The following is a 27,334-nucleotide window of genomic DNA, read 5'->3' on the forward strand; positions in this document are numbered from 1 at the left end:
ACTTCCACGTTCTTATAATACAGCTGACAGTTGACTGTGGAATATTTAGGAGCGAGGAAATTTCACGACTGGATTTGTTGCACAGGTGGCATCCTATCACAGTTCCACACTGGAATTCACTGAGCTCCTGAGAGCGACCCATTCTTTCACAAATGTTTGTAAAAACAGTCTGCATGCCTAGGTGCTTGATTTTATACACCTGTGGCCATGGAAGTGATTGGAACACCTGATTCTGATTATTTGGATGGGTGAGCGGTGAGCGAATACTTTTGGCAATATAGTGTGTGTGTATATATATATATATATATATATATATATATATATATATATATATTTACATTTAAGCTTAAGCCACAAAACATGTTTATGGCAAAACATCCTAATCATCCTTTAAAAAGATATCTGTATTGTCTGCTCTACACTGAGAGAACGGCTTATATTTCCAAGGTGAGAATGCTACAGTTCAGAAACAGAAGTTTAGGACACACACTGTTGGATAGATTTGGCTTCATGGTATCTAAACTCTTCAAACTGCAGGAGGAAATATCACTCTAAATATAATAATATTATTGTAGAAATATCGTAAATAAGAGAGTTTAGCTTTTTTCTTAATTTTATATTAATATTTATAGACATGGCACAAGTATAAGCATTCTAAAGATTTAATAAGCACTTGAATAAAAAAATATTTTATTAAAATATCTCTTCAGACAATAAATGACAAGTGCATCAGTAGTGCAGGTTTGTTACTGTGTTACTGTTACCACCCTGAAATCAATACTTTTCTGATGATAATAATAACACAGTGTTTTATCTCTCTTATATAATTGTAATAACTTTTTTTTAATCTAGTCTTGAATAACAGCTCTTATTTTATCCCTTTAAAGTTACACTGAATGTTGTGGAATGTCTATGAAGCAGTTTAGTTTTAGGTTTTTTTTCTTTTCTATCTTGAAGCAAATAATAAGTTTCTAAAAATACAACTAAGAAACAACAAATTAAAAAGAGACACTAAACACATACTGACTGAAGTTTTATTTAAAAAAAACTTGTAAAGAGTATTTAATGGTACATATAGCAATGGCTTTCCTTTCCTTTGTGTAGCTGTCCTGTCATTCTGTGATTTCAATTTAAAAAAATTCCTTACACTGTTAGAATTTTGACATCATCTGTCTTTGGTCACAGAGGCACAAAACAAGTGAGCATTTCAAGTTATAATTGATATAAGGCTACAAAGCCCTTTTAAAACTGTAATTTAAATAATAAATCTAAGATCAATCATGTCAGACCCTTGTCCACATTTATGTGATACAACAAAGTACCAACAAAATTAAAGTAAAAAAAAACGAAAAAACAACAACAAAAAACATTAATGAAAAAGGTTTACATATACATAATCAAATCATGTTAGTACATAAACAAATGAAGCAAACTGCATTTAAAAGTGTGTTAATGCATATCAATTTCATGTGGAGTAAAACAAGTTAAATTAAATTAAATTGTAAAAGATTAATTTATTATGTATAACATCAAATTTGTGTGGAACTGATGCTTTATTTAAACTAAATAAATTCAATGAACTTTTCTCTGTGTAGAGATTCGGATAATGCTACTAAATCATGTAATGTAAAAGATATGTCCATATGAACATCATAACATCAAACCACTGGAGCACAAAATACTAGAATAAAGGCATTTTTGATGCTATTCTACATACAAGATATACTCTTAAAAAAAGTTATGAAAGACTGTTCATTACAAAAAAAACCCTAATCATAAAAATATATCAAATACAGTAAGTAAAATTAAATGTGTTGTTGTGTGCAGGGCAAAAACCGAGGATCAATCCTTACTCAAATCCTCCACTAAGTAAGGCTCTGTTTCCTTTAGGACTTGATAGGCTTCTGCTTTCACAACTCTTCCTCCTGCATCAAGAGAACTGTACAGAAGCCTCATTTGATCACGTGATGTTGATTCTGCATGAAGTCTATTGTACTTTTCATCACTAATCATCTTCTTGCTTTTTAGACAGTCTGCTATCTCCATTACTGCAGAAACTGTCTGAATGAGCTTTTCTCTGTATTGATCCATAAAGTCAGCATCTAAAATGTAAATGTTAGAAATTTTAACGATGTACACAATATTTATATTTATAAAAAATATATATATTTTTAGAAATGCATTTCTTTTACATTGTTAAGACAAAAAGTGGTACAACACTTAATAAAACTTACATTTGCAGTAACTTTTTACATGGACAGTTTAATGTGTAAGACTGTCGAGTGTCATAATTACAGTGGGAAAGTTAGAAGTAAAATTTACAGGCAGCCTTACCCGTTGTATCTGATTTGGGTAAGGCAGCATCTGTACCTGTTTTGACAAGTAAGAAAATAAGACTTTGACACTACATAATTAATGCACACCTAGTGCAACAATTATTCATTCAGTAACTGTGAAATCACTTGACTTGACTTCCATTGATACTCTACACTAACAGGCAACAATCAACTATTCATTAATTCAGTTCCTCACCCAAAAATGACTACAGTGAGTTACCGTTTAATTTCCATTCCACAAAAATCCAAAATAGCAGCAAATAATTACCAAAAAAACCTTAACCCATAGGCCAATAGCTCTAATATTGCATATATACCGACTGTTTCTGTATGTTCGCACTAATATAAAATCATTTGCTTACCTGTAAGAAAGACCAAACGCTCCCAGACTTCCTGGTCATTTTCATCCAAGAGACCTAAAGTGACTTTATCAACCTCAATATTACAGAGCATCTCAAATGTAGGATGATAATTAGGGCCATAGTCACACTCAAACTTCTCAATCTAAGGAAACAGGAAATGCAGAGATTATTTCAGAATGAATGTCAACCAAGGTCAACTATGATTCTTTGAAAAGAACCAAAGTTTCGATCAGTTTTTGTATAATAGTATGAGCTGTACCTTACCTTGGGTTGGATTACATAATCATGGTCAGTATTTTTACAACATGGCCGGTATTTTTTCCCAGGAGTCAGTTTACATTTGGAGCTTGTCTCAATGTATGTGAAACTCAAACGCTGTTTCAACACCTTCAAGGGACATAAAATTAAATAGTATGCTAAAATCTAGAAATAAAATTTTAGTAAAATGTTGTGTTTATCAATAAAGTATCTAGCAATACATCTTTAAGTTACTTCCCATGATGACTAAAAGATGTAAACAATAATAATATAAATATTTAGCACTACTTATTAAAGAAGATTACCTCTTTAGCTGGTACATTCCCTGGCAAAAGGTGCATATGCAGTTTCCTCATCCTGTGCTTTCCATTTATTTTTTTATAGAACAGTAGTACTTGGGCTGTGATGGGATATTCTCGGAATATCAGTGCTCTTAAGAGACCGAAGAGGGAGAGACCTTCATTGTTTATGATGACATGCGTGTTTGTTACTTTTAGCGGCTGAATGAGCTCCACATTACCACCAGTCACATGTGCTGCAGTCAATTTAACCTCATCTGTACCTGAAACATATAAACAATCAGTACCAGGCATGTTAGACAATAATGACAACATGATTTGGATATTTAACCCCAGTAATCTACAAAGCTTACCTACTACAGTAGTTTACATATCACACATGATAATCATTCTTTTGAACTGACTGTAGGCCAGTAAAAATATTGGTTATGAAATATTAGTTTTTAGGTCTTTTTTGTCTGACATAGTTAATGTTAGTGAGCAGATTTCACTTTTATTAAGTTATAAAAATCTTTCATATTTAACCATGAATTTATAAAAGATAGCTATGGGTCAACTTACAGATCTCACAATGTGGGAGATGCAGATGACAGATAGAACCTTCATGGCAGGCAATACTGTACAGTGGTCCTGCAGGCTGCTGTTGTCCTAATCCATCCAAGGAACAGCTGTCCCAGGACACTATTCTGTACAGCACTTCCCCTTTTCTATCCATCTCAAACATGAGTTTGGTCAATTTGCACATAAACCGACCAGCATGAGGGCAGAGAAACCTTAAAATAATACCAAATTAATAAACATGTCTTGCTATAATAATTTCAGCAAGCAAGTGTTTGTTTGTTTAAATGTATGGGTGAACAAATAAAACATTTTTTCTCAGAAGAGTGGAGGATGCTATACTACCTATGTTTTGGGTATGATTTTGCAAGTGTTACGTCCTTGGACTTTGTATGTATTATTTGTATGTAGAAATTTTGCATGATTTCTGTGTTGTATGTTGTATCGCGTGTGCGCAGTGTCTCTCTCCCCCTCTCCCTCTCTTTCTCACTTTCCTTTTGGGCAGTGCTTAATTGGAACCAGCTGCGTGGGATTGCTGCAGGAAATTTCATCACGAGCGGAAGCTTTAAAAGCTGGGAAGCAGAGCAGTGTTGGCGAGCTTCTGTAGTGTGCGCGTGGTGAAGCTCCGTCGCAGGCGTTGTGCCGTTCTGCCCCTGTCCCCGACAGCCTTTGATTGCGTGTTGTTGAAGGACAATAGTGTTGTGTTGTATACATTATTTAATTACCCTCTGGTCGACTTGTGGCAGCAATAATCGCTGCGCAAGTAGTTCCCCTCTTGGGTTTGGTCGCAGAGACCCCGCTTTCTGGCGACCACGGTTTAGTTTCGGTTTCGTTCCTCTGTACCCCTATTCTGTTTAAGTTATTTGTCCATTATTTGTACTCAATCTGTGTTAAGCATTTAAGTTTCTAAACCAATCCTTAGTTAATACGGGAACAGTAGGTTGGGGATTGACTTTTATTTTGTGACCTGGTTTTGGCTAGCTAGGGAGTTAGGGAAAGCATTTGTATTTCGTTTGAAGACTTTCTTTTGTTAGGCAATTTAACTCCTTCTTCCACCAGCTAGTCCCCCTTTGGTTTGTTATTTTGGCCTTGATCCCCTTCTGAAGTTATATGCTTCCCCTATTTATTGCTGGTTTGAAGTAATAAAAAAAAGAAACATACTTTCCTACTTGTATACATTTCTTGTGATTATCGTGACAACAAGGTGGAATTGGTCAAGTTTATTTATTTAAATACTATTTCTTTATTTACATATTTCTTGTCACCAGTCCTACCAACCCTAGACTGGTCAGCTCGTGACACAAGCATGTATGGGTGTGAGGGCTTTACATTTTGGTGTGTACTGCAGCAGGCAGTGGGATTTGGAAAGAGTAGTTTGATTTTCAGTATACCTACAGATAACCTCTTCTGCATTATTGACTAGTGTTTCTTTATTTTGTGTGTTTGTGAATCTACTTGTCTGCTGAGCACTATAAATAAAAACCCAAAAGCTTGGATATGAAATCTGTTACTCCTGAATGCCCTGATACTGCCCCCCCCCTCCCTGAATTAAAGAGGCATGTTACCTATATTCATGATTGTTCTTATTCTCCACCAATTCTGGAATGAATATCTGCACATCTGACAAGGGCTGTGAAACAAAAATAGGAGACAAGGTGTGGACAGTATTATTATGATTATCGTCCTAAAGTGTTGCCTGTCAACAGGTAGAATATGTTACAGTCAGTTCTCAAAGTTAAAGTGTCCATGCTGACCCTGGTCCACCACTCTAAAGCATTTAAAAACATTTTTTAAAAGTGCATTTTAATGTTCAGATTATGAGTGGAAAAATTGAAAACCCTTCGTGCAATATCTGTTTCATAATTATATTTTTATTATGCTAGTATAAGTTTCATAAAATTTTTGTACATTCACTGACTAGTTTCAAAATGTACCATGTAACAGATAAATATAATAGTTTTCTTACCTGATTAGTACAGGAATCTTTGTATAGATAACACAGACAACAAAGAATGCAAAGTCAGTTTTTTATATTACAAATACATTATTTTCTTTTATTGGTTTACTATAAACATTCTGTTGCTATTCTCAAAAAGTTAAATTTATTTGGTTCTAGCTTACTAGCCCTAAGCCCGGCTTAAGCAGCATTATCCATTTAAAAACTCTTAATCATATCTCTCTCTCTGTAGCAAAGTACAAACTACAATAATGTTACTCAGAAGTATAAACCTGTCTCAAACCTTTCTGCTGCTCTTTTGTGTCAATTGGGAGTTTTACTCTGTATTTCTGTCCAGCTGATAATTACTAATGACAATTCTAGACCTGCCTACAAGTCCTAACACGTTCAGAGATTTACAGCTGGAAGGGTGCTTAAACCTTTGCACATGCCATTATTACATTTTATTATTATTTATTATTTTATTATTTTTGCTCCCAGGTGTTTTTTTTTCATGTCAGGTCAGAATAGCAGGTCAGGAGCAGCTAGAACTAATTTTTTTGTGTCGTAGCAACCTGAATTCATTTTAGGGACATACAACAAGAAATCCACTACCATGGTGACTTCTCACTGACTAGATACAAGATACAGAGATATGAGTTTGGATAATGGTCAAGTATCTTACTGGGGCAAAAAGAAAAACGTGCAAAATTTCTGAAACTAGCAATGTGAAATGAATATAATATAATATATATAATATACTATATTTTCTCATATTTTGTCTATTCCACATTATTCCTGCTAGGAGCCTACACGTCCTTACTCTCCTATTTCTCTGTGCATCCTTTGCTTTTTTTCCCTCAACATACTGTAGGTATGTACACAGGGTGATGAATTACAATGGCATCAATCCTTGAATCATACGGAAGGGCACACACGAGGCAGTGGTGAGGTTTTGTTCTATATTCAGTTAAGTGTGTAAAATCAATACAGAAATTGGTCACTGAGTTTTTACCCTTCCATAAAATAAACTTTCCCTGAAATATGTAAACAATATACTTAATAGAGAATGTGACAAGCTGTGAATTTCAGACTACATGCTCACTAGAGATCTTGTTACTGAACACTTCCTGCTGAAGAACATGAACATTGTGTTTACTTTTGTATCTCCTTCCATACTCACCAGTCAGTAGAACAGATTCCTCCATTTTCTTTCTCTCATCTTCTGTCCATTCTCTGTCACTCTGTGGAAGTGAATAAAACAGTGTGAAGGTTTTATACATGACTCCATACTGTATGTAAATAAAGTGTTAAATAAACATGAAGTGTTTCTCTGTTCAGATCACTGTGTGTGTGTGTGTGTGTGTGTGTGTGTGTGTGTGTGTGTGTGTGATATAACAGTACACACTGAGGTGATTGAGGCTGATTTAAACTGATATTGTATTCAGTAACACACTGAGTTTGAATGCAGCTGAAGAACACAATCACTAAACAGTAAACTGAACCTTACAGGAGGGAGAAAAAAATCCTCTCCAGGAGAATCAAGATGTTTGGGTTCATTTCTGCTGTGATGTCACACAATATCACAATAAAGTACAATCTACTGCTGCAGACATTTTAACTTTTTCTAAAGACACAGTCTGTGCTTAATGTCATTTTTGTTTATTAGCTGAATTTTATTTATGTTCACGAATGTCAAGCAGCCATAATCAAAGTGAACAGCAGAATTCCCAGACACTGAGAGCATTTTACATATTTTATGCCCCCCAGACTGACAGTTTGTTTTGTTTACATTTTCTTTGCTATTTATTTTACCATATAGATTTTAAGAAAAAATATTTTCAAGTAGATTCATTTTGTTACTGTTGTAGTGTGTCTGCACGGATTCTCAAATTAAACTGAACGTGTTAAAACTTTTTTTTATGCCACTTCATATGGAATTTAAGACAAAGTTTTGACTTCAATGGAGTGAGGTCATATTTCTTTTTACATTTCTTTGCTTTACCTTATATTTTGTGTAAATTTCCACAAAGTGTTTTAACTCAGTAATAATAATAACCATAACAATGACACCAGTAATTTATGTCACAAACACTGCAGCAACTGTGTTTCTAGAACAATCAAATTTTATTTTTTTTAAACAAAATAAACCATAAATATGAGTGGTTACCATGGTTACTTATTGTAACATAATTTAGATTTATTTTAATGCTGTTATCATCAGTATGAAATTGATTCATGTATACTATTTTAGAATAATTTACTCACCTGAAGAACAAAGACATCTTCCAGATGACGGTGTGTAAAAAATGCAAAGTAAGACTGTTGAGATTACTAAAAACCAATTGTTCTAAAGAAGTCAGTTTTTATTTGTTCAGTTTTGTTTTGTACTCGTTTGTTTCTATTCGTCTGAAAAATGAATCTCTATAGTACATTCAGTATTTATTCTGGAAAAGAAAAATCAATTTCATTCTGTAATCTCTTTCATGCATCATTATCCAGTGTGACTCTCTAACTCACATCTCTCTTATATGCAATACAGTAATGTTTAACACAAAAACATGTCATTGATTAATGTCATTCTCACCTCGCTCTTCCCTCCTCTGTTGATCCTCTCTGTACTTCTGGATGTGAATGATAAAGTGTAAAAGTGTTGTGCATGATTTCAGACTTTAATGATAAATTGTAAAATGTAGAAAAGAACTGTTACTCTGGTCTTAATACAGTTTATGCGTCTCTTCATAAAGAAAGGAAAGTTAGTTAAGGTTTTACAATTAGCCATCATACACAGTAAATCTACATAACATTCTGTAACTCTGTGCTGATAATCACCTGATAACACTGGAGTAAATAAAATAAATATTAATGTGAAGGAAATATTGCACTGCTGTGAGGTTACGCACAGGTACATTTTGTAAAAGAAGCTGATGGAAGTGGAATCTTGCTTACTGATCAGACTCCTTCACGTAAACATTATCTGAGAATGTTTATGTTTCTATTTGATTCCTGAACATATGAAAGTTCATAAAATATCAGCCTTTACCATTAGTGTGAAGTTGAGTTACTTACCGATTCTAAAAGTTCTATGTAAAACAGAAGAAAGAAATGTAATGTCAGATAAAATACAATAAGAAAAACATGATTTGCTGTCAGAACAGCTGCTAACAATCCTGACTCTGTGCTTTCAGTACAAAGATGTTCAGGTACAATTTTAAACTTTTTTGTAAAATATAACAGATTTTCAATCATTATAAATAGTTTATTTATAAATAACGAAATACTTCTCTTTTCTCAGTGCAGTAACACATATCTGTGATCAGCTGTTGAACAATGTGGAAAAAGGGGACTAGAAGAAAGTAGTTCTGACAAAAGCAGGTCATTTGGATTAAGTTCACCATTATGTCTTTTGATAAGTCTTTGATAAGTTGATAAGTCTTAGCCCAATAACACTTTCTAGAGTACTTGAAAGGAAAATAAAGCTATGTATATTGAAAATGTTTCTAGGAAAACTGTGTGGAAAAGAAGGTTTATTGAGGAAATAAAGTAACCTGGAAAGTGATAACAGGAAAACTGACAGGTGAAGACTGAATATCCAGGGAGGCAACGTAAGTAGAATAAAGAGGTTGCAATAGAAAAAAAGAACGAAAAGGGCGATGGTTTTATCAAATTCAAACAAAAGTCTGAGAGATGAGAGTCACAGGAAGGAACAGGAGAGAAGAGACAATAATATCATAATCTTAACAGTACATTATTTAACCCTTGTATGGTGTTCATATTTTTGTTACTCAGCCAGTGTTTGTGGGTCTGGTGGACCCGCTGAATTCTTTTGGTCTTTAATTCAACACAATCAAACATTTTATGGTAAAATACTCAACAGATGTTTACTTTATCCCAATTACAAGCAATATAAACAATATATATGGTTAATATTTGCCCTTTCCCTTTGTTAGACCACATTAATGAAATCAATTGCTGCTTGTTTTTATTTTGTTTTTTTAATAAAATGTAATAATAAAAGGATATATAATGTTCACAGAAAATGACCTGGCGAGTTTGAAAAAATAATAAAATCATATCATTTTTCTTTTGATAAAAAATGAAAATGGGTCCCACAGACCCGAACACCATACAAGGGTTAATATGGGAAAACACAACACAGGTATATGCAACAACTGTGGACAAGAATATACAATAGAGCATGTCGAGTTACACTGATAGCATTATGACAAAGAAACAAGGATGCTAATACAAAACCCCCAAAATGTTGAAATTGCCTTTTTTTAAGTAATAAAATCCTGATCCACACCCTTTACCAAATAGTGGTGGTAATGCACCATAACTTTGTTTGCCAACCGCCATTGTGTATAAAATACTGGAGTTCATTTGCCAATCAATTGATTGTCACAGTTTCTGAGTAAAAGTGTCAGGAAACACATGGTGGACCCAAATGCAGGACGCCAGGTAGTGTGAACAACAGTATATTTAATATGAAGCCCAAATCCACACACAGTAGAGGGAATCAGCAAAAACATACATGAGAAGAAAAAAGGGCAGCAGCAATCAGCTCAAAGGGGAACATAGTTCAATAATAGCAAGGCAGTCCATAGAGGGAAAACCCGCCAAAGCAAAACAGGAAACATAAAACGCCACGGAAAAACAGCGAGGCGGAGGAGCCGGCAAAACGAAACCAAAAGGTGCCGGGAAAAAAAACAAACGGAAAACTCACTGCAAAAAACAGGAACAAAAATGCGAGGAAGACGGAAGTAGGAAGGAAACGAGACAGGCGACAGCAAGCCGGTACCGCCAAGCGCGAAGCAAACTGGAGAGATCATCCGGCAGGAAGAGCATGAAAACTACGTCCTTAAATAGTGCAGGTGAGTATAAAAATGGAGGTAACCCGGAAGCAGGTGATCCCAGGTCGCACTGCCCTGGAACCACGAGGTGAGACAGAGAGAGAGCAGGGTAAGATCAGTGAACAGGCTTGAACTGGCTTGAGGCGGGAAACATGAAAAGTAGGGTGGATCCTAAGAGCTCTGGGGATCTTGAGACAAACAGCAACGTGGTTGATAACCTTGGATATGGGAACGGCCCAACAAAGCGAGGGGCCAGTTTCCGGTAGGCAACCTTGAGCGGAAGGTCCCGGGTGGAGAGCCAAACCTTTTGCCCAATGCGGTATGGAGGTGCAGGATGGCGTTTACAATTGGCCCAGCGAGCATAGTTTCTAGACGACTTGAGAAGTGTAACCCAGACCCTTCTCCAGACACGCCTACAACGTTGGACCAGAGCGAGACCAGAGGGGACTGAGGCCTCCAACTCCTGGGAAGAAAGCAGTGGAGGTTGGTAGCCATAAGTGGCTTTAAACGGGGATAGTCCAGTGGCAGCAGACGGAAGTGAATTGTGAGCATATTCGACCCACACCAGGTTGGATGACCAGGATGAGGGATCTTCTGAGCAAAGGACCCGAAGACCGGTCTCAAGGTCTTGGTTAAATTGTTCGGTTTGACCATTGGTCTGAGGATGAAAGCCAGAAGAAAGACTGGTCATTATTCCAAGGAGCCGGCAAAACTCCTTCCAAAAGTTAGCAGTGAACTGGGGGCCCTGAGACAATATCGCGAGGCAGACCATGCAATCGGAAAACGTGCTGGAGAAGGTGTTGGGCTGTCTCCTTGGAAGAGGGAAGTTTGGATAATAGGATGAAATAGGCCATCTTAGAAAATCAGTCGACCACCGTGAGGATCGAGGTGTTGCCAGAAGATAGAGGAAGGCCAGTGACAAAGTCATTGGATATATGGGACCATGGTCGCTTGGGTATTGGGAGTGGGCGGAGGAAGCCGGTGGGTGGGGTCCTAGAACTCTTCTGCTGGCAGCATACCTGACATGCCCCCACAAATTCACATACGTCCCTCCTAACAGAGGGCCACCAGAAGCGTTGAAGCAACAGAGCGAGAGTGCAGGTGGAGCCTGGATGACAGAACAGATGAGAGCTATGGCACCACTGGAGAACTTGGGAGCGTAAGGGTGCCGGGACAAAGAGTTTACCTTCGGGGCAGCGTTCAGGGGCCAGTTGATTAGCAACGGTGTCGGAACTCAGAGCCCCCTCCGAGTGGACATATCACAGGGTGGAATTTTAGATTGTATCTTTTCTCTTAGCTTTCCATAATCTTGCCCAGTGAACTCAACAAACTATAAAACTTAGCCAAAATAAAAGAGATCTCAGTCAACAGATGAGAAAAAGTGGGTTTCTTTATTCAGCCATGCAGTCAACAACATGCATATCTGAAGAGAGCAGCTGGTCTGAAAAACCCCGAAAAAGTCCCCTCTACTTATACCCCAGGCGCCCCATGGCGCCTCCTTTTCTCTAATTTAAATATTTCCAGCAATTTCCCATTATATTCAGTGTATGGCTACTTTAGTCTCTCCTTCCCAGTTCCCATTATTTTCGCATTTGTCCCGATACTGCCCCTAAATCGATACCATCCTCCCCTCGATGACGTCAATTTTCCTCCTCTCCAGTTCCCCTTATTTTTAGGCTAAGTCAACAATTTTTAGAAAAAATTGGCGCTTACTTATAGGCGCCACTTCCTCATTGACTTCATTTGACCGTCACCTCTCAAAGGTGCTTCCTCGGCTCATCCTGACTTCGCACGTTGCCCTCCACAACAATGTGTAAGTACCTTGCTCTCTTCCTTTATGTCATGATGACTTTTCCCTCTACTTACTTGATCTACGTTTTATTTACTATTTTTAAAATAAGCTGTGCCATTAAACTGCCTCATATCTTTTTCTCTTTTCATCACTGTTGGTTGCTGGTATTCCAATGCTGTTGTCTCCAATAACTGCCTATCACTGTCATGTCACAGTGACCTGGCCTACTTCCCCCACTGTGTTCCTTTTGCCTTAGTACATGCTCTCTTTTGCTGACTACATAGTCACGCAATATGCACTTCACTCATCTTCACTCATCTCTCCCCATTTCCCATTTTTTCCTTCTAGCTCAGTCAGCCCGCCGCGCTATCTTCCGGAGAAGGGGTGCTCTGCGACGCTATCGCCAGTATCAGCTATCCTGTCTGGCCATTGAACTTACTGGTTTCCTGGAACACCTATCTGAATCCTCTATTCCTGAATCTCCTTACCTTGCTCACCATATCGTGAGAGATACCGTCTGTCTTGATCAGAGCACCCAATTTCACCCCACAACCTGTGATCAGTCTACTCAGACCTTCTACTGGCACTGGACACGCACCACCCCTCAAGGCGTCCAGACTGAGGATTTCCCTGTTGAGAGCTCCTCTAATGATTCTTCCTCTGACTCTTCTTCATCTCATAATTCCCCTGACATTCCCCAACTTTCTCCTGGACATGTGCCTATGCCTTACAGTGTTCATGATATTCCTCAATCTTCTCCTGACTATTCGCCCCCAACTTCTCCCACTGATTACTCTCCAACTTCTCCTCAGGATCCTGAGATCCCGTCTTCTACAACTGTCCCTCCGGTCCCACTGATCCCATTGGATAGGCTGGCTGACTGAGTTGTAACTCCTAATGTTCCAATAAATCTCTCCTCTTTTCTGTTTCTTCAGTCGCAGTGTGGTTATTACGCTAGCATGCTGCCATTAATAATTCTGCATGATTATTATAAAGACTATGATTGCCATAAAGGCTATATCTGATTATTATAGCTATTATTAATCAAAGCTAACTACTTAATCAATGGCTAAATAATTCTTGATAGATACACACTACTCTTAGGCAGAATATTGCTAAGTCAGAGCTTAGAGCATTGAGTACATTATTTCTTAAGCTACTTTTAAAGCTAGGTATATAATTCAAAGCTGGGTATATTATTTTTCTCCAACAACGGCCTGTTGAACCCTCCTCTCGATATCTAGGTGCAAGGCCCAGATGACTACAGAAGAGAGGAGGAGGCGTTCCGCCACAGGCTCCCCTTCAGTTGGGGTGAACTGATGTGAAAGGGCATCAGGTTTGCCATTCGTGGACCCTGGGCGGTAGGAGAGGGAGAACTGGAACCTCCCGAAGAAGAGTGCCTGACGAGGGTTTAGCCGCTTGGCAGTCCGGAGGTACTCTAGATTCTTGTGATCGGTCCATACCATAAAAGGCTCCTCCGTACCTTCCAGCCAATGACGCCACTCCTTGAGCGCCATCTTGATGGCCAGCAATTCCCTTTCTCCCACCGCATAGTTCCGTTCTGCTGGACTCAATCGCCGAAAAGAAGAAGGCACAGGGGTGCAGGCGGTTGTCTCCAGGGTGATGTTGGGACAGGACTGCCCCTACCCCCAGATCAGAAGCATCCACCTCCATGATAAATTGACGATGGGGGTCCGGTAAGGACAAGATGGGGCGGAGGTAAACAAATCTTTGAGCTTGAGGAAAGCCTGTTCTGCTTCTGGAGACCAAGAAAAGCTCATGAGAGATGAAGTGAGACGATGAAGGGGGGGGCAGCGACAGAGCTATAGCCACGGATGAACTTGTGATAGAAATTAGCAAAGCCAAGGAACTGCTGCAGCTGCTTACGGGATTCAGGACGGGGCCAGTCCTTGACGGCCTTGACATGACCGGGGTCCACCTGTACATTTCCAGCTGAGAGTACAAGTCCCAAAAAGGTAGTACGGGAAATGTGAAACTCACACTTTTCAGCCTTCGCATACAGGTGGTTCTGGAGCACGCGCTGGAGAACGGCACGGACATGGTGGATGTGTTCCTCCAGGGAGCGAGAGTAGACAAAGATGTTGTCAAGGTAAACAAAGACAAATCGATTGATCATGTCTCGGAGGACATCATTAACGAGAGCTTGAAAAACAGCAGGGGCATTGGTCAGGCCAAACGGCATTACCAAATACTCATAATGGCCTGAGGGCATGTTACAGGCTGTCTTCCACTCGTCGCCCTCACGGATCCGGACAAGGTGATAAGCATTGCGTAGATCAAGCATGGTGAAGATGGTGGCCCCCTGGAGGAGCTCAAAAGCAGAAGACATAAGCATAAACGGTAGCAATTCTTAATGGTGATCTCATTGAGCCCTCGGTAATCAATGCAAGGGCACAAGGACTTGTCCTTTTTCTCCACAAAGAAGAACCCTGCTTCTGCAGGGGAAGAGGACGGCCGTATGATACCCGCGGCAAGGGAGCCCTGGATGTATGTGTCCATAGACTCCCTTTCAGGTCCCGAAAGATGGTAGAGACGCCCCCTGGGGGGCATGGTGCCTGGCGGAAGGTCAATGGCACAGTTGTAGGCCCGGTGAGGGGGCAGGGATGAAGCCCTGGCATTGCAGAAAACTGCCCCGATGTCATGGTAAACAGAAGGTACAGTACTGAGGTCAAGAAGGGTTACATCGGCTGTGAGGGGTGGATTGGGAGGGCTATGACAGAGGCAGTGGGAGTAGCAGATGGTACTCCAGCTGAGAACTTGACTGCTGATCCAGTCTATGTGGGGATTATGTTTCTTTAACCAGGGAAGCCCGAACATGATGGGGGCTTGAGGAGAGGAGATGATGAGAAACGACAGCCACTCCTGGTGGTGCTCGGCCATGGTAACCAGAAGGGGCTTCATCCTATGATGAACATTCTATGAGGATATGACCATCCAGGGCCCGGACTTGAAGTGGGGCTGGTAGTGGCTGAGTATCGACCCCTAGTTGCTGTGCCAGTTCCTGATCCATAAACTCAGAGTCCGCACCCAAGTCCAGGAAGACCGCCAGAGAGTTCACAGTGATGTGGGCCTTGAGCAATGGTTTGGAGGAGGCTGGAACTGGTGGGCTCGCCACCGGCTCCCCTTTCAGGGACGAGCCCGTCCTTTTGCTGGGCAGAAGCCTGTGAAATGGCCCGGGTTACCACAGTAGAGGCAAAGTCCATTCGCTCTGCGTCTCTCTTTCTCAGAGTCAGTCAAACAACGGCGTCCAATCTCCATGGGTTGGGGCTGAGAAGGATGTAAGGTCGAAGATTGCACTGCTAAGGGCCTTGGTGAGGGTGGGGTGCCTGGTGGGGCCCACCCCGGTTTGGTTCGCCCACTGCGTGGCATTCGTTTCTCGCCGCGATGCTCTCTGATCCGACGATCAATACGGGTGGCTAGGGAGATCAGGTCATCCAGTTCAAGTGGGAGTTCCTGGGCAGTGAGATCATTCTTCACTTCATCAGCGAGTCCTCGGAAGAAGGTGTCATAGAGGGCAGTGGCATTCCACCCCGAATCAGCAGCCGCCGTACGAAAACTTACTGCATACTCTGAGACAGGGGATGCCCCCTGTGAGGTGTTGAACAGGGCCTGAGCGGCATTCCGCTGAGGGGTGGTGGTATCGAAGACTTTATGGAGCTCTTGTGAGAAAGAATCAAAGGAGGCGCAGATGGCAGACTGACGCTCCCACTCCGTGGTGGCCCAAAGACAGGCCTTGCCAGACAGGAGAGAGACGACGTAGGCCACCTTTGCTTGTTCTCAGGGAAAGGAGGACGGCTGCAGCTCGAAAATGACATAACACTGCATCAAGAATGCCCGACAGGAACCAGGTTTCCCTGAGAAACGCTCTGGATGGGGCAAGTTAGGCTCACGAATTGGGGAAATGGTAACTGGTGGTGCAGGAGAGCTCTGAGAACTGGAAAGCTGGTTCATTCTGTGAACGAGGTCCTGCGTAGCTCCTGATAACTCCTGCAAGTAGCGCTCCTGAGTAGTAGAGGCCTGAGACAGGGCCTCCAGTTGGGCCTGAAAACTCTGAGCATCTGCTGGGTTCATGTCTGGCCGGATGATGCTGTCAGGAAACACATGGTGGACCCAAAGGCAGGACACCAGGTAGTGTGAACAACAGTATATTTTATATGAAGCCCAAATCCACACACAGTAGAGGGAATCAGCAAAAACATACATGAGGAGAAAAAAGGGCAGCAGCAATCAGCTCAAAGGGGTACACAGTTCAATAATAGCAAGGCAGTCCATAGAGGAAGTTCAACGTGAAAAAAAACTTAAACAAAGACTTCACCCAAAAGTAGTCCACAGAAGAAAGAGAGTCCGTAATCAGCGATGGCAAAATCAATAATCCACAAGATGAGTCCCCGGGAAAAAAAGATGTCCGAATCCACATTGAAAATATAAAAAAATCCACAAAGTAAATAATCCACAGGGGAAAAAGGGAGCCGCCTCTAGAGAGAAGGAAAACCAAAATCCACTAAGAATAATCCACAAGAAAAGAACGGAGGGAAAACCTGCCGAAGCAAAACAGGAAACACAAAAGGCCACGGAAAAACAGCGAGGCGGAGAAGCCGGCAAAACCAAACCAAAAGGCGCCGGGAAAAAAAATGAACAGAAAACTCACTGCAAAAAACAGGAACAAAAATGCGAGGAAGACGGAAGTAGGAAGGAAACGCGACAGGTGACGGCAAGCCGGTACCGCTGAGCGCGAAGCAAACTGGAGAGATCATCCGGCAGGAAGAGCATGAAAACAAGGTCCTTAAATAGTGCAGGTAGCCCGGAAGCAGGTGATCCCAGGTCGCACCGCCCCGGAAGCACGAGGTGAGACGGAGAGAGAGCAGGGTAAGATCATGACAAAAAGAGCAAAACCGCTCACTTTCAACAACAGCTAGTCTTTTTCCTAACCTTAGTCGGTTGGCTCAGACTGTCTGATTCTGCAGCAGTTTGATCACCGATGTCACAGTATAGCGCTGCTCATTCTGACTGCACTCATTCAAACACAGTAACACGGATCTGTGATCAGCTGTTGAATAAAACACTCCATATGAAGTGAAAATGCTGAACATCACCATATTTTAATCACATTTCATTTCCGGTGTTCAGTGTGTTCACCTGTAGCGTTCTTTGTGAAAACTAATCTGAATGAGTCTTTTGGAGAATGTCTCTCTGTTGACTCTGTAGTGTATTTTAAAGTGGGTGAGACAGATTATCCATGATGGAGAGCAGTTTGTTTAGTGACCACCTGTTCTCACTTACTCAAACTTAACTAGTTTGTGTCCAATTATAGATCCAGCTTTGTGAATTAGTTTGTCAATTCTGCTGGCATCCCTGGTGCTGATGCTGCCCCCCCCACAGACCTCCCCACCCCCCCAGCAGACAATAATACAGTAAATGGCACTCGCCACCACAGACTGGTAGAAGATTTCCAGCATCTTGTTACAGACATTGAAGGATCTGAGCTTCCTCAGGAAGTAGAGTCTGCTCATCCTCTTCCTGTATACAGCATCAGTGTGGGTCCTCCAGCCCAGTCATTTAAGTGTACACCCAAATATTTGTAGTTATTAATAATTCCAAGCTCCTCACCCATGATGGTTAAGGGTTCAATGTTTTAGTCTTCCTAAAGTCCACCACTTTCTCCTCGGTCTTCATCACATTAAGGAAAAAGTAATTCCTAGTGCACCAGTCCACAAAGTTATCCAGACATCCCCTGTACTCAGGCTCCTGTCCGCCCCAAATATACACCACCACTGCAGTGTTGTCAGAAAACTTCTGCAAATGGCATGATTCAGTGTAGTTCTAAAAGTCTAAGGTGTAAAGAGTGAACAAAAATTGGAGACAGGACAGTCACTGCATGAAAAGTGTGATTTTCGTCAGTTAACAACACTGTAAATTGCCACAGAATTTCAGGTTAATGACTGTTCATGGGTATGTGCAGGCAGCACACATAATTGTCATGAAATGGGCTTAGCAGTTGACCCCCCCATGTTCCTATCACCTTGGCCTGGGTTTAACTTTCATATGTAAATACACTATGTTGCCAAAAGTATTCGCTCACCTGCCTTGACTCGCATATGAACTTAAGTGACATCCCATTCCTAATCCATAGGGTTCAATGTGACGTCGGTCCACCCTTTGCAGCTATAACAGCTTCAACTCTTCTGGGAAGGCTGTCCACAAGGTTTAGGAGTGTGTTTATGGGAATTTTTGACCATTCTTCCAGAAGCGCATTTGTGAGGTTACACACTGATGTTGGACGAGAAGGCCTGGCTCTCAGTCTCCGCTCTAATTCATCCCAAAGGTGTTCTATCGGGTTGAGGTCAGGACTGTGCAGGCCAGTCAAGTTCAGCCACACCAGACTCTGTCATCCATGTCTTTATGGACCTTGCTTTGTGTACTGGTGCACAGTCATGTTGGAAGAGGAAGGGGCCAGCTCCAAACTGTTCCCACAAAGTTGGGAGCATGGAATTGTCCAAAATGTCTTGGTATGCTGAAGCATTCAAAGTTCCTTTCACTGTAACTAAGGGGCCAAGCCCAGCTCCTGAAAAACAACCCCACACCATAATCCCCCCTCCACCAAACTTTACACTTGGAACAATGCAGTCAGACAAGTACCGTTCTCCTGGCAACCGCCAAACCCAGACTCGTCCATCAGATTGCCAGATGGAGAAGCACGATTCATCACTCCAGAGAATGTGTCTCCACTGCTCTAGAGTCCAGTGGCGGCGTGCTTTACACCACTGCATCTGACGCTTTGCATTGCACTTGGTGATGTATGGCTTGGATGCAGCTGCTCGGCCATGGAAACCCATTCCTTGAAGCTCTCTGCGCACTGTTCTTGAGCTAATCTGAAGGCCACATGAAGTTTGGAGGTCTGTAGCGATTGACTCTGCAGAAAGTTGGCGACCTCTTTGCACTATGCACCTCAGCATCCGCTGACCCCGCTCCATCACTTTACGTGGCCTACTACTTCGTGGCTGAGTTGCTGTCGTTCCCAAACACTTCCACGTTCTTATAATACAGCTGACAGTTGACTGTGGAATATTTAGGAGCGAGGAAATTTCACGACTGGATTTGTTGCACAGGTGGCATCCTATCACAGTTCCACGCTGGAATTCACTGAGCTCCTGAGAGCGACCCATTCTTTCACAAATGTTTGTAAAAACAGTCTGCATGCCTAGGTGCTTGATTTTATACATCTGTGGCCATGGAAGTGATTGGAACACCTGATTCTGATTATTTGGATGGGTGAGCGAATACTTTTGGCAATATAGTGTAACTACAGTGAGCTATACAAAAGCAAACCAGGGTAGTGTGGAGAGGGGGGACTCACTGATAGAGAGTGGGCTTATTACCCAAATGTAAAGAAAATCTAGTATAAAAAGATCAGTCTTATTTTAATTATAGACTTTTAAATTGTTGCTTGAATTTTGAATTGAGATTTGTCTTACACCATGTCCTAACTACACGCGATGTGATGCCACGACATGCGATAAAATGTGTCTTTTACATGTTAATCAGTTTTTGTCCTGACCAATCTAACCAGTTTCAGAAACTGTTATTATTTCTGCGACGTTGCGGCTGACCACTCCGCCTATACAGAGATCTCAGTGAAAGTTCTGCACATTATTAATATTAATCATCAAACATGGATGAGGAGAAACTGATTATAGACATTTAATAGCAGAAATATATAATAAATTTTTATTTAGTTTTATAAGGAAAGCCATAAGAAGCGGAGGGGTGTCTCTCTCTATCTCTCTACTGAGATCTCTTCAGCTGCAGTATGAGAAAGCACACAGACAGAGAGAAACTGCTATGACTGGCTGTGTTTTGTGATTGATCGTGTTCAGTATGGACACAAATTTCAGTATTGCTGAAATCATATCACGTTGTGTCTAGTTAGACTAATTACCTTGTGTAACTAAAAGACACAAAACATAATAATAATAATAATAATAATAATAATAAACAAGTGTGTGTGTGTGTGTGTGTGTATTATATATATATATATATTTTCTTTATTTAGGTATGGTTGTGTTTTAATGTTGTCTTGTTATATATATATATATATATATATATATATATATATATATATATATATATATATATATATATATATATATATAAACAAATCAATGTTTTAACCATAACTAATTCAGTTTATTTTAATATTAAAACATTTAATGAAAGTGAAGTCAGCTGAGCGTTATTGTCATTCTGCTACATGTAGGATTTTAAGACAGTAGTGTGATCCTCACAGTACTCCTAGACCTCCCCCACTGTACACAGTGACAGGACTACAGGAACTGTTTCTGTTGTTCTGATTAAATCTACAGTGGATTTGTAACACACAGCTTACAGCAATGCGCTCAACAGGGAGAAATAGGGGTTACGTCACTTCGCATGTGACGAGCCTCGGCCAATCAGGTGCTAGGTCACGGTGACGCAATATGTTCCTCCAATCACAGACAAGGTCACAAGACAAAGCGCGGAACCAAAACATACAAACAGAGATACAAATTTCTCTCTGTACAATGGCTGTGCACCTGAAGAGGACGAGGTGCTCACAGTCCTAACGTCGCGGTAAGTCTAAATTCTCCTAAAGACATAACCCAGGCTTTCATTTAACAGAACCAGTGTAAGTTTTGTAAAAAAGCATTTTTCCTTGTATTTTGTAGGAGGCAGTCCGTCCGCTACACAACTCTGAGGTAAACTGTCGGTGCTCTGACCCGGAGCACCGGTCCAGATGAACGATATGGGCTAACATGCACTCTGTTGTTTCTGAAGTAAATAAACACGGTGTTTTAACTCCAGACTTTTCACCTCCACAGATTAATCTCTCCATATAATGAGAGTCTCCTCATTTTAGTGGAGCACTGTCCATAAGACCGGAACTCCGCCATGAAGGCCTGGATAAAAATGACTTTGTTGGTAAGTAATTTTCACTGTGTTGTTATTTAGTTGTTGTTACATTTTGTTGTCACCATGTTGTTCTTAATTCTGTTTTTTTGCTATTTATCTGTGTAGTTATGTTTTGTTGGTTGTGCTTTTTAAAAAACACATTAATTTTTTTCTAGTTGCCTGTAAGACACACTCCGAGACGGTGTGTAGAGATTTCCGGTACAACCAGCCGGATCGAGCACATGTGCGGCTAATGAGACCTCAGCCCAGAAGAGGAAGAGGGTGAGGCAGATTAGAAATAAATTAGTTTTACTTATTTCTGTTGCATCAGTATAAACTGTAAAGATGTACATGTTTATGCTCATTATATGCAACTGTAAGTGTGCTTTCAGCTCTTGGAGGCGAGGCAGAGTGTACTGACTGCGGACAAAGTGGACTTCTGGAGGGGAGTCACCGCTGACATGATGTCAGATGAAGAAGATGGTGCTGTTGATGGAATCTCGGGGTGGGTTGTGAGACCTCCATCGTTCCACAGCCAGGACCTCAGCAGTCTGTGTACTAAGCTGCAGACGAGACTAGAAGCCAGTCCAAAGTATGCAGCACCGTATCACCGGTGTCTGCGAACTGGACTGCCGTCTAACAGAACACCACCGCATACCTACGACCCCCAGGCAGCAAAAAGACATTTGATGCCAAACGTGATGCTATGACAGTAATCTCTTTGCGTATTTATTTTTCATACAGTATATGTCTATTTAATAAAACTCTTACATTTTATCAACGGTATTATAATTGCCCAGACTGACCAATAGCAACACATGTCTCAGCCAATCACAGGTGATTTTTCTGTTTTGAAAACTGTGCTTTCATCCATTAGGTACTGTTGAACATTCAAGGTGGTTTCATTCATATGCTAATTCGCATTTCACACCTTCTACCTCCCCACACCTCCCTCCCCATTCACCCCGCGGTATGATATTGACAGTTTCTGTCCCTCGCCAACGGCATCTTCCCCGGGTAGGAATGGCCGATCACTGCGGGTGATTAGAATGGTGATCAGGCATTCACGGGGACGGAAATCTGCCTTTTCATGCAGTGAGTCCCTTGCAGTGCTCCTCTGTTACTGACCACTGTGTCTGACAGGAAGGCAATGGCAATGGCACAAACTGGGGCCTGTGTGACAGGTGGTCAGCAATCCAGGAGATGGTTGTTGAGCTGACATCGATTCTAAGCAGCTTCTCTCTTAGCAGGAATGGTTGGATGGAGTTGAAAGCACTAGAAAAATAAAAAAAATGATCTTCACATTACCACCGCTGCCATGCAGGTAGGAGTGAGCACGCTGGAGCAGATAGATAACAGAATCGTTGACACCCACATGAGGCTGGTAAACAAACTGGAGTGGGTCCAGTGCAGGTTTTACTTGTGGGACCAGGTGGGCTTAAACTGTTCTCTCCAACACCTTCATGACATGTAATGTCAAAGCAACCGGTCTGTAGTCTCTAAGGCCAGATGGGGTGGCTTTTTTAGGTGTTGGTACTAGACCTGATGTTTTCCATAGCACTGGTATCCTTTCCCCCATCAGACTCAGGTTGTAGATGTTCTAAAGGATACCACACAACTGAGTAGCACAGGACTTAAGAACCCTGGGACTAATACTGTCAGGGCCTGCAGCCTTACTTTAATCAAGTCTCTCCAGCTGTCTTCTCACCTGGTTTTGCCATCACAGGCAAGTAAGAGGATGTGGTCACTCCAGTGGAGGTGGGGATTGAGGGGTTGTGGTCAGGGATACTTAGCAAGCCTGTATGATGTTGATGTTTATTTGGTGTCTGCGAGGGTGTGAAGACTGTTTCTGTGTGGGATGGCCCTGCAGGAGATCATGTGCTGAACCTGTTGAAAAACACATTCAGTTCGTTGGCTCTGTCGAAGCTGTCCCCAGCTGATGGTCCTTCAAATTGAATCCTGTAATCTGCTTCATGCCCATTCACATGTCCTTGATGTTGTGTTGCTGAAGTGTACTCTCCAGCTTCTTCTGGTACAAGTCTTTACACTTCCTCAGTCTTGTCATCAGTTGGTGCTGTATCCTTGTCACAAAACCAGAAGGCATTCTTCTTTATGTTTAACAAATTCTTCAGTTCACTGTTGATCCAAGGTTTATTGTTTGGATCGCAGTATGCAGTTCTAGTAAGAATAAAGGTGTCATGGCAAAAGTTGATACAGGCTGTGATGCAGTCTGTGATTCTACTAATGTCATTCCTATGTGGTTCACAGAGTACACTCCAGTCTGTTGTCTCAAAGCAGTCCTGCAGGGTCTCACTGGCTTCCTGAGTCTACCCCCTCACTGACTTTGTGGAGACAGGCTGCCTTTGAACTGCAGGAACATACTGTGGTGTTAAAAAGAGGAGATTGTGATCTGAATCATCAAATGGGGGTAAAACAGTTGCATACGTCCAGTCCAGTGTTCTCTTTTCCTGTGTGAAATAGTCAACAAACTGGTGAAAAGTTGGGAGAGTAGAGTCCAGATTAACATGATTAAAATCACCGGTTATAGTTACAAATGTCTCAGGACATTTGGTACCACAGGTTTAAATCTTCTCTATGTCGCTCTAAGCTTCGCACCGGCTCTGCAACCATGGCGTTTCCTCCTGAGCTTTGCTGGGATCTTGTGCCTGTCTTCAGTAAGAAGCATTGTTTTGGAGTGTTAACAGGTTGTGTGTGTAACTAAACACAGCTCCCAACTACACTCTAAACACTCTGCTGAACCCAGCTCCCAACTACACTCTAAACACTCTGCTGAACCCAGCTCCCAACTACACTCTAAACACTCTGCTGAGCCCAGCTCCCAACTACAAAAAGTGATGAGAACAGCAAAAAGACCATAAAAACAGGGAAAAAGTGTATATGAACCATGCTGATTGCTTCCTAAAAACAAAAAACAGACAAAGAAAATAATAATCAAAAATAAATAAAGACACAGAAACAGAAAAATAAAAGAAACCCAGGAGCTGCTGTAACGGTCTACTGCTCTCACAGCACCAGAGTGCAGAGTGCCTTCATTCTTGATTCGTGACAGTCTGTTATACATGGTGGATATTCACTGTGGAAAACATTAGTTTCTTGCTCATCAGTGTGACTGAGAGTTTCTGAGCACAAGGTAAAAGAGCAAAGTCTACAGAACAAACTAGCAGCCCAATATTACCTAGCTTTGTGTGTTGCTTTGCTTCTCAGTGCTATACATTCAGCTTTTTAGCTCTCAGTATCAGTGTGTAGGTCAGATTTCTGTGTCTGTACAACACTAAATGATAAACTAGACAACAGCATGATGAATGTTCTGCCAGAGATCACAGTCTGTTGTGTTCACTACACTATGCTCATGATGCTCATATATCTATGTGCTATTGCACTCTGAACACACAGCACAGTCTAATCTATTTCATCTGTACAATAAATATATTATTCATGCAGCATCAAGACATCACTAGCAGAGAAAAGGGATTTATACTCACGTCTCACTGTAGCCTGTGAAAGTAAATAAAACAGTGTGAAGATTTTATGCATGATTACAAATGTGAATTGTTCCATGTGAAAATGTGAAAGTAACTGTTACTCTGGTTAAAACACAGCTGATGTGTGTCTTAATAAAAAAGAGGAAAACTAGACAACAATCAGTCATCACACACAGTAAATCTGTATCATGTAGCATTGTGCTAATATACCGCTAGTTACCCTTAAGGAAGAGAAATATCTTGTGATTTATTAGAAAATACTATTTTTTTTTTGTTTATTGTGAAGTGTCAGTAAACTTTATGATACTCTTTATTTCAGGAAGAACACAGATATGAGTTATAAACTATTCCATCCAGAGGAATCCTGGGAAATTTTATCTTTTAATTTATATATGATTCAGTGTGAGATTGTGATGGAGTCTGTCAGTGGTGTGTTATATACTGTGTGTTTGTTGTGTCTTTTACTCGACATGGTAAACGTCTCTGTCTACATTATTGCACTGCAGTGAGGTTACACACAGGTGCATTGTGGGAAAGAAGCTGACTGATGGAAGTGGAATCTCACTTACTGATCAGACTCCTTCACGTAAACATGATCTGAAAATGCTTTTTATGTTTCTGTTTGATTCCTGGATTAAAATGTAATATATGTGATAAGTTTATAAAATATCAGCCTTTACCATTAGTGTGAAGTCGAGTTATTTACTTACCCCTGGGAGAGGGATCATGAAAAACAACAGAGAGAAATGTAATGTTAGATAAAATACAATGAGAAAAACTTATGATTTACAGTCAGAACAGCTGATAAACAATCTTCACTCTGTGCTTTCAAAGATGTTCAGATACAATTTTATACATTTTATAAAATAAAATATAACAATAGAGTTAATCATTATAAATAGTTTATATTTAAATAATGAAATACTTCATGAGGTGTTTTTTCTCAGTGCAGTAACACAGATCTGTGATCAGCTGTTGAATAAAACACTCCATATGAAGTGAAAATGCTGAGCATCACCATATTTTAATCACATTTCTATCTGTATCAGGGAAAAATAAAGACAAGTTCTACTGTCTTCCATAAATGTCCATGTCTCCATGTTTCACAGAAGAGCTGCTTTGATTTGGATCATGAGCAGTTTTCTTTTCACTTCACACTTTCCTCTTTTCATCACTCTGCTACTTTAGAGCTTTGACTCATGAATTAATGAGCTACCAGTTGCTAACTATTTCTTGAGGATAATCAGTTTCTGCTCTCCAGGATTTTCCTGGAACTCTGAGAGCTGCAGTAAGTTACACATCTGAATGGAGAAGTGCTCTTATTCTCCACTCATTCTGTCAGTGCAGTTCATTTAAAAAGTAGTGACTGGTTAACCTTACCAAGCTACTGCTAGTGTTATCTAAAGTCATACACTCAATAAATTAGTATGAATTTGAGTTAGTGTTAGCTGCCTTGGTCAACCTCATCAACCTGCCCTTTTAATGATCACCATATAACTCTTACAAAACACATTTATTGTAGGAAAAATATGGAGGAGATATTAAGCTGAACTGAGCTCATAAAAATGACTGTGGAGCTGTAACTTCAATGAAAGTTTGGATCATGTTCCATTCACTAACATGGGAACTGGAGGGGTTAATAATTGTACTGCAGACAGCCACTAGAGGGCGGCAGAGGCATTTTGGCTTCACATTTAAACCCCTGGTATGATGTCCACCCTTATAGACAGTCAGTGGTGTGATTATTTTCTTTATGGGATTCAGCTTGTGTGTTCTGCACATGTGAGTTTGAATCATGTAATAAAATGTTGTACAGAAAACACAGCTCATGTTAGAGATTTTAATCTGTTTAAAATAATTGTGAGTGGGTTTGTGTGATATCGATTCTTCCCTGATTGTGACTTTTCATTTTAAAACATGGTGATAAATGATTTAATCATTCAGAAGCACTAGCCTAGAGCTCCCAGCACCAAGATAGCTTTGGATCAGATCACATGTAACATGTATATAAATGAAAATTGTCCATTTTAGGACACAGAAATAGTTCATTAGGAATCTGCAGTCTGGCTGAATTCATTCAGACTGGTAAAAATCTTTGTGTGTAAACACGACTAATGAAAGATGAGAGTCTACACTGTAGTGTGAGTCCTTCACTTGAGCAGCAGCTTCTCATTTCATCTTCAACACAGTTCCAAGGACAATGCAGTTTGTGTTCTCCAGGTTTGTACCTTAGTGTGCAAGTTTTGAAATAAGAGTGAATAAAGTCCAACACTACAACCTGTACCTCCTGAGACAATGGTACCTCAGTCCTCGACCACCCCCGTGTTCGAATTTTCGGTATTTGATTCGAATTTGAGTCAATTTGCCCTCGGTGTACGAAAATATTTTCGGTGTACGACTCGACTGCCAGGAACGCCGGTTCTTGTTTCATACAGGATTGCAACGAATATCGAATAACGAATTTTCATTTAAGGGGGTGCTCAGCCCCCAA

General features: G+C 40.6%; 2 protein-coding genes across 5 annotated transcripts in view; both read right to left on the reverse strand.

Annotated features, from left to right (window-relative positions):
* The window catches only part of LOC131348237 (trichohyalin-like), a 166,381-nt gene that overhangs the window by 31,247 nt on the left and 107,800 nt on the right, over positions 1 to 27,334 (reverse strand). Inside the window, exons 4-8 of one of the 4 annotated variants that reach the window (XM_058383010.1) lie at positions 24,844 to 24,857; positions 8,819 to 8,832; positions 8,337 to 8,370; positions 8,018 to 8,034; positions 6,933 to 6,993 (exon numbers count right to left, since the gene is read on the reverse strand). In XM_058383010.1, coding sequence (XP_058238993.1) covers positions 6,933 to 6,993; positions 8,018 to 8,034; positions 8,337 to 8,370; positions 8,819 to 8,832; positions 24,844 to 24,857 — 140 coding nt within the window. Of the gene's footprint in view, positions 1 to 6,932; positions 6,994 to 8,017; positions 8,035 to 8,336; positions 8,374 to 8,818; positions 8,833 to 24,843; positions 24,858 to 27,334 lie in introns of all 4 variants that reach the window. The other 3 variants (XM_058383009.1, XM_058383015.1, XM_058383014.1) reach the window with 3 other exon arrangements.
* On the reverse strand, positions 1,017 to 5,361 carry LOC131348290 (NACHT, LRR and PYD domains-containing protein 1b allele 2-like). Its single transcript, XM_058383108.1, has 6 exons — positions 3,817 to 5,361; positions 3,262 to 3,518; positions 2,963 to 3,085; positions 2,699 to 2,840; positions 2,335 to 2,370; positions 1,017 to 2,102 (listed from the first exon to the last, which is right to left on the reverse strand). Exons 1-6 carry the CDS (start codon positions 3,998 to 4,000, stop codon positions 1,843 to 1,845), a joined length of 1,002 nt encoding a protein of 333 aa, XP_058239091.1. The 5' UTR covers positions 4,001 to 5,361; the 3' UTR covers positions 1,017 to 1,842.

The sequence above is a fragment of the Hemibagrus wyckioides genome, linkage group LG28, assembly GCF_019097595.1.
Source record: "Hemibagrus wyckioides isolate EC202008001 linkage group LG28, SWU_Hwy_1.0, whole genome shotgun sequence".
In the NCBI taxonomy this organism is placed as follows: domain Eukaryota; kingdom Metazoa; phylum Chordata; class Actinopteri; order Siluriformes; family Bagridae; genus Hemibagrus; species Hemibagrus wyckioides.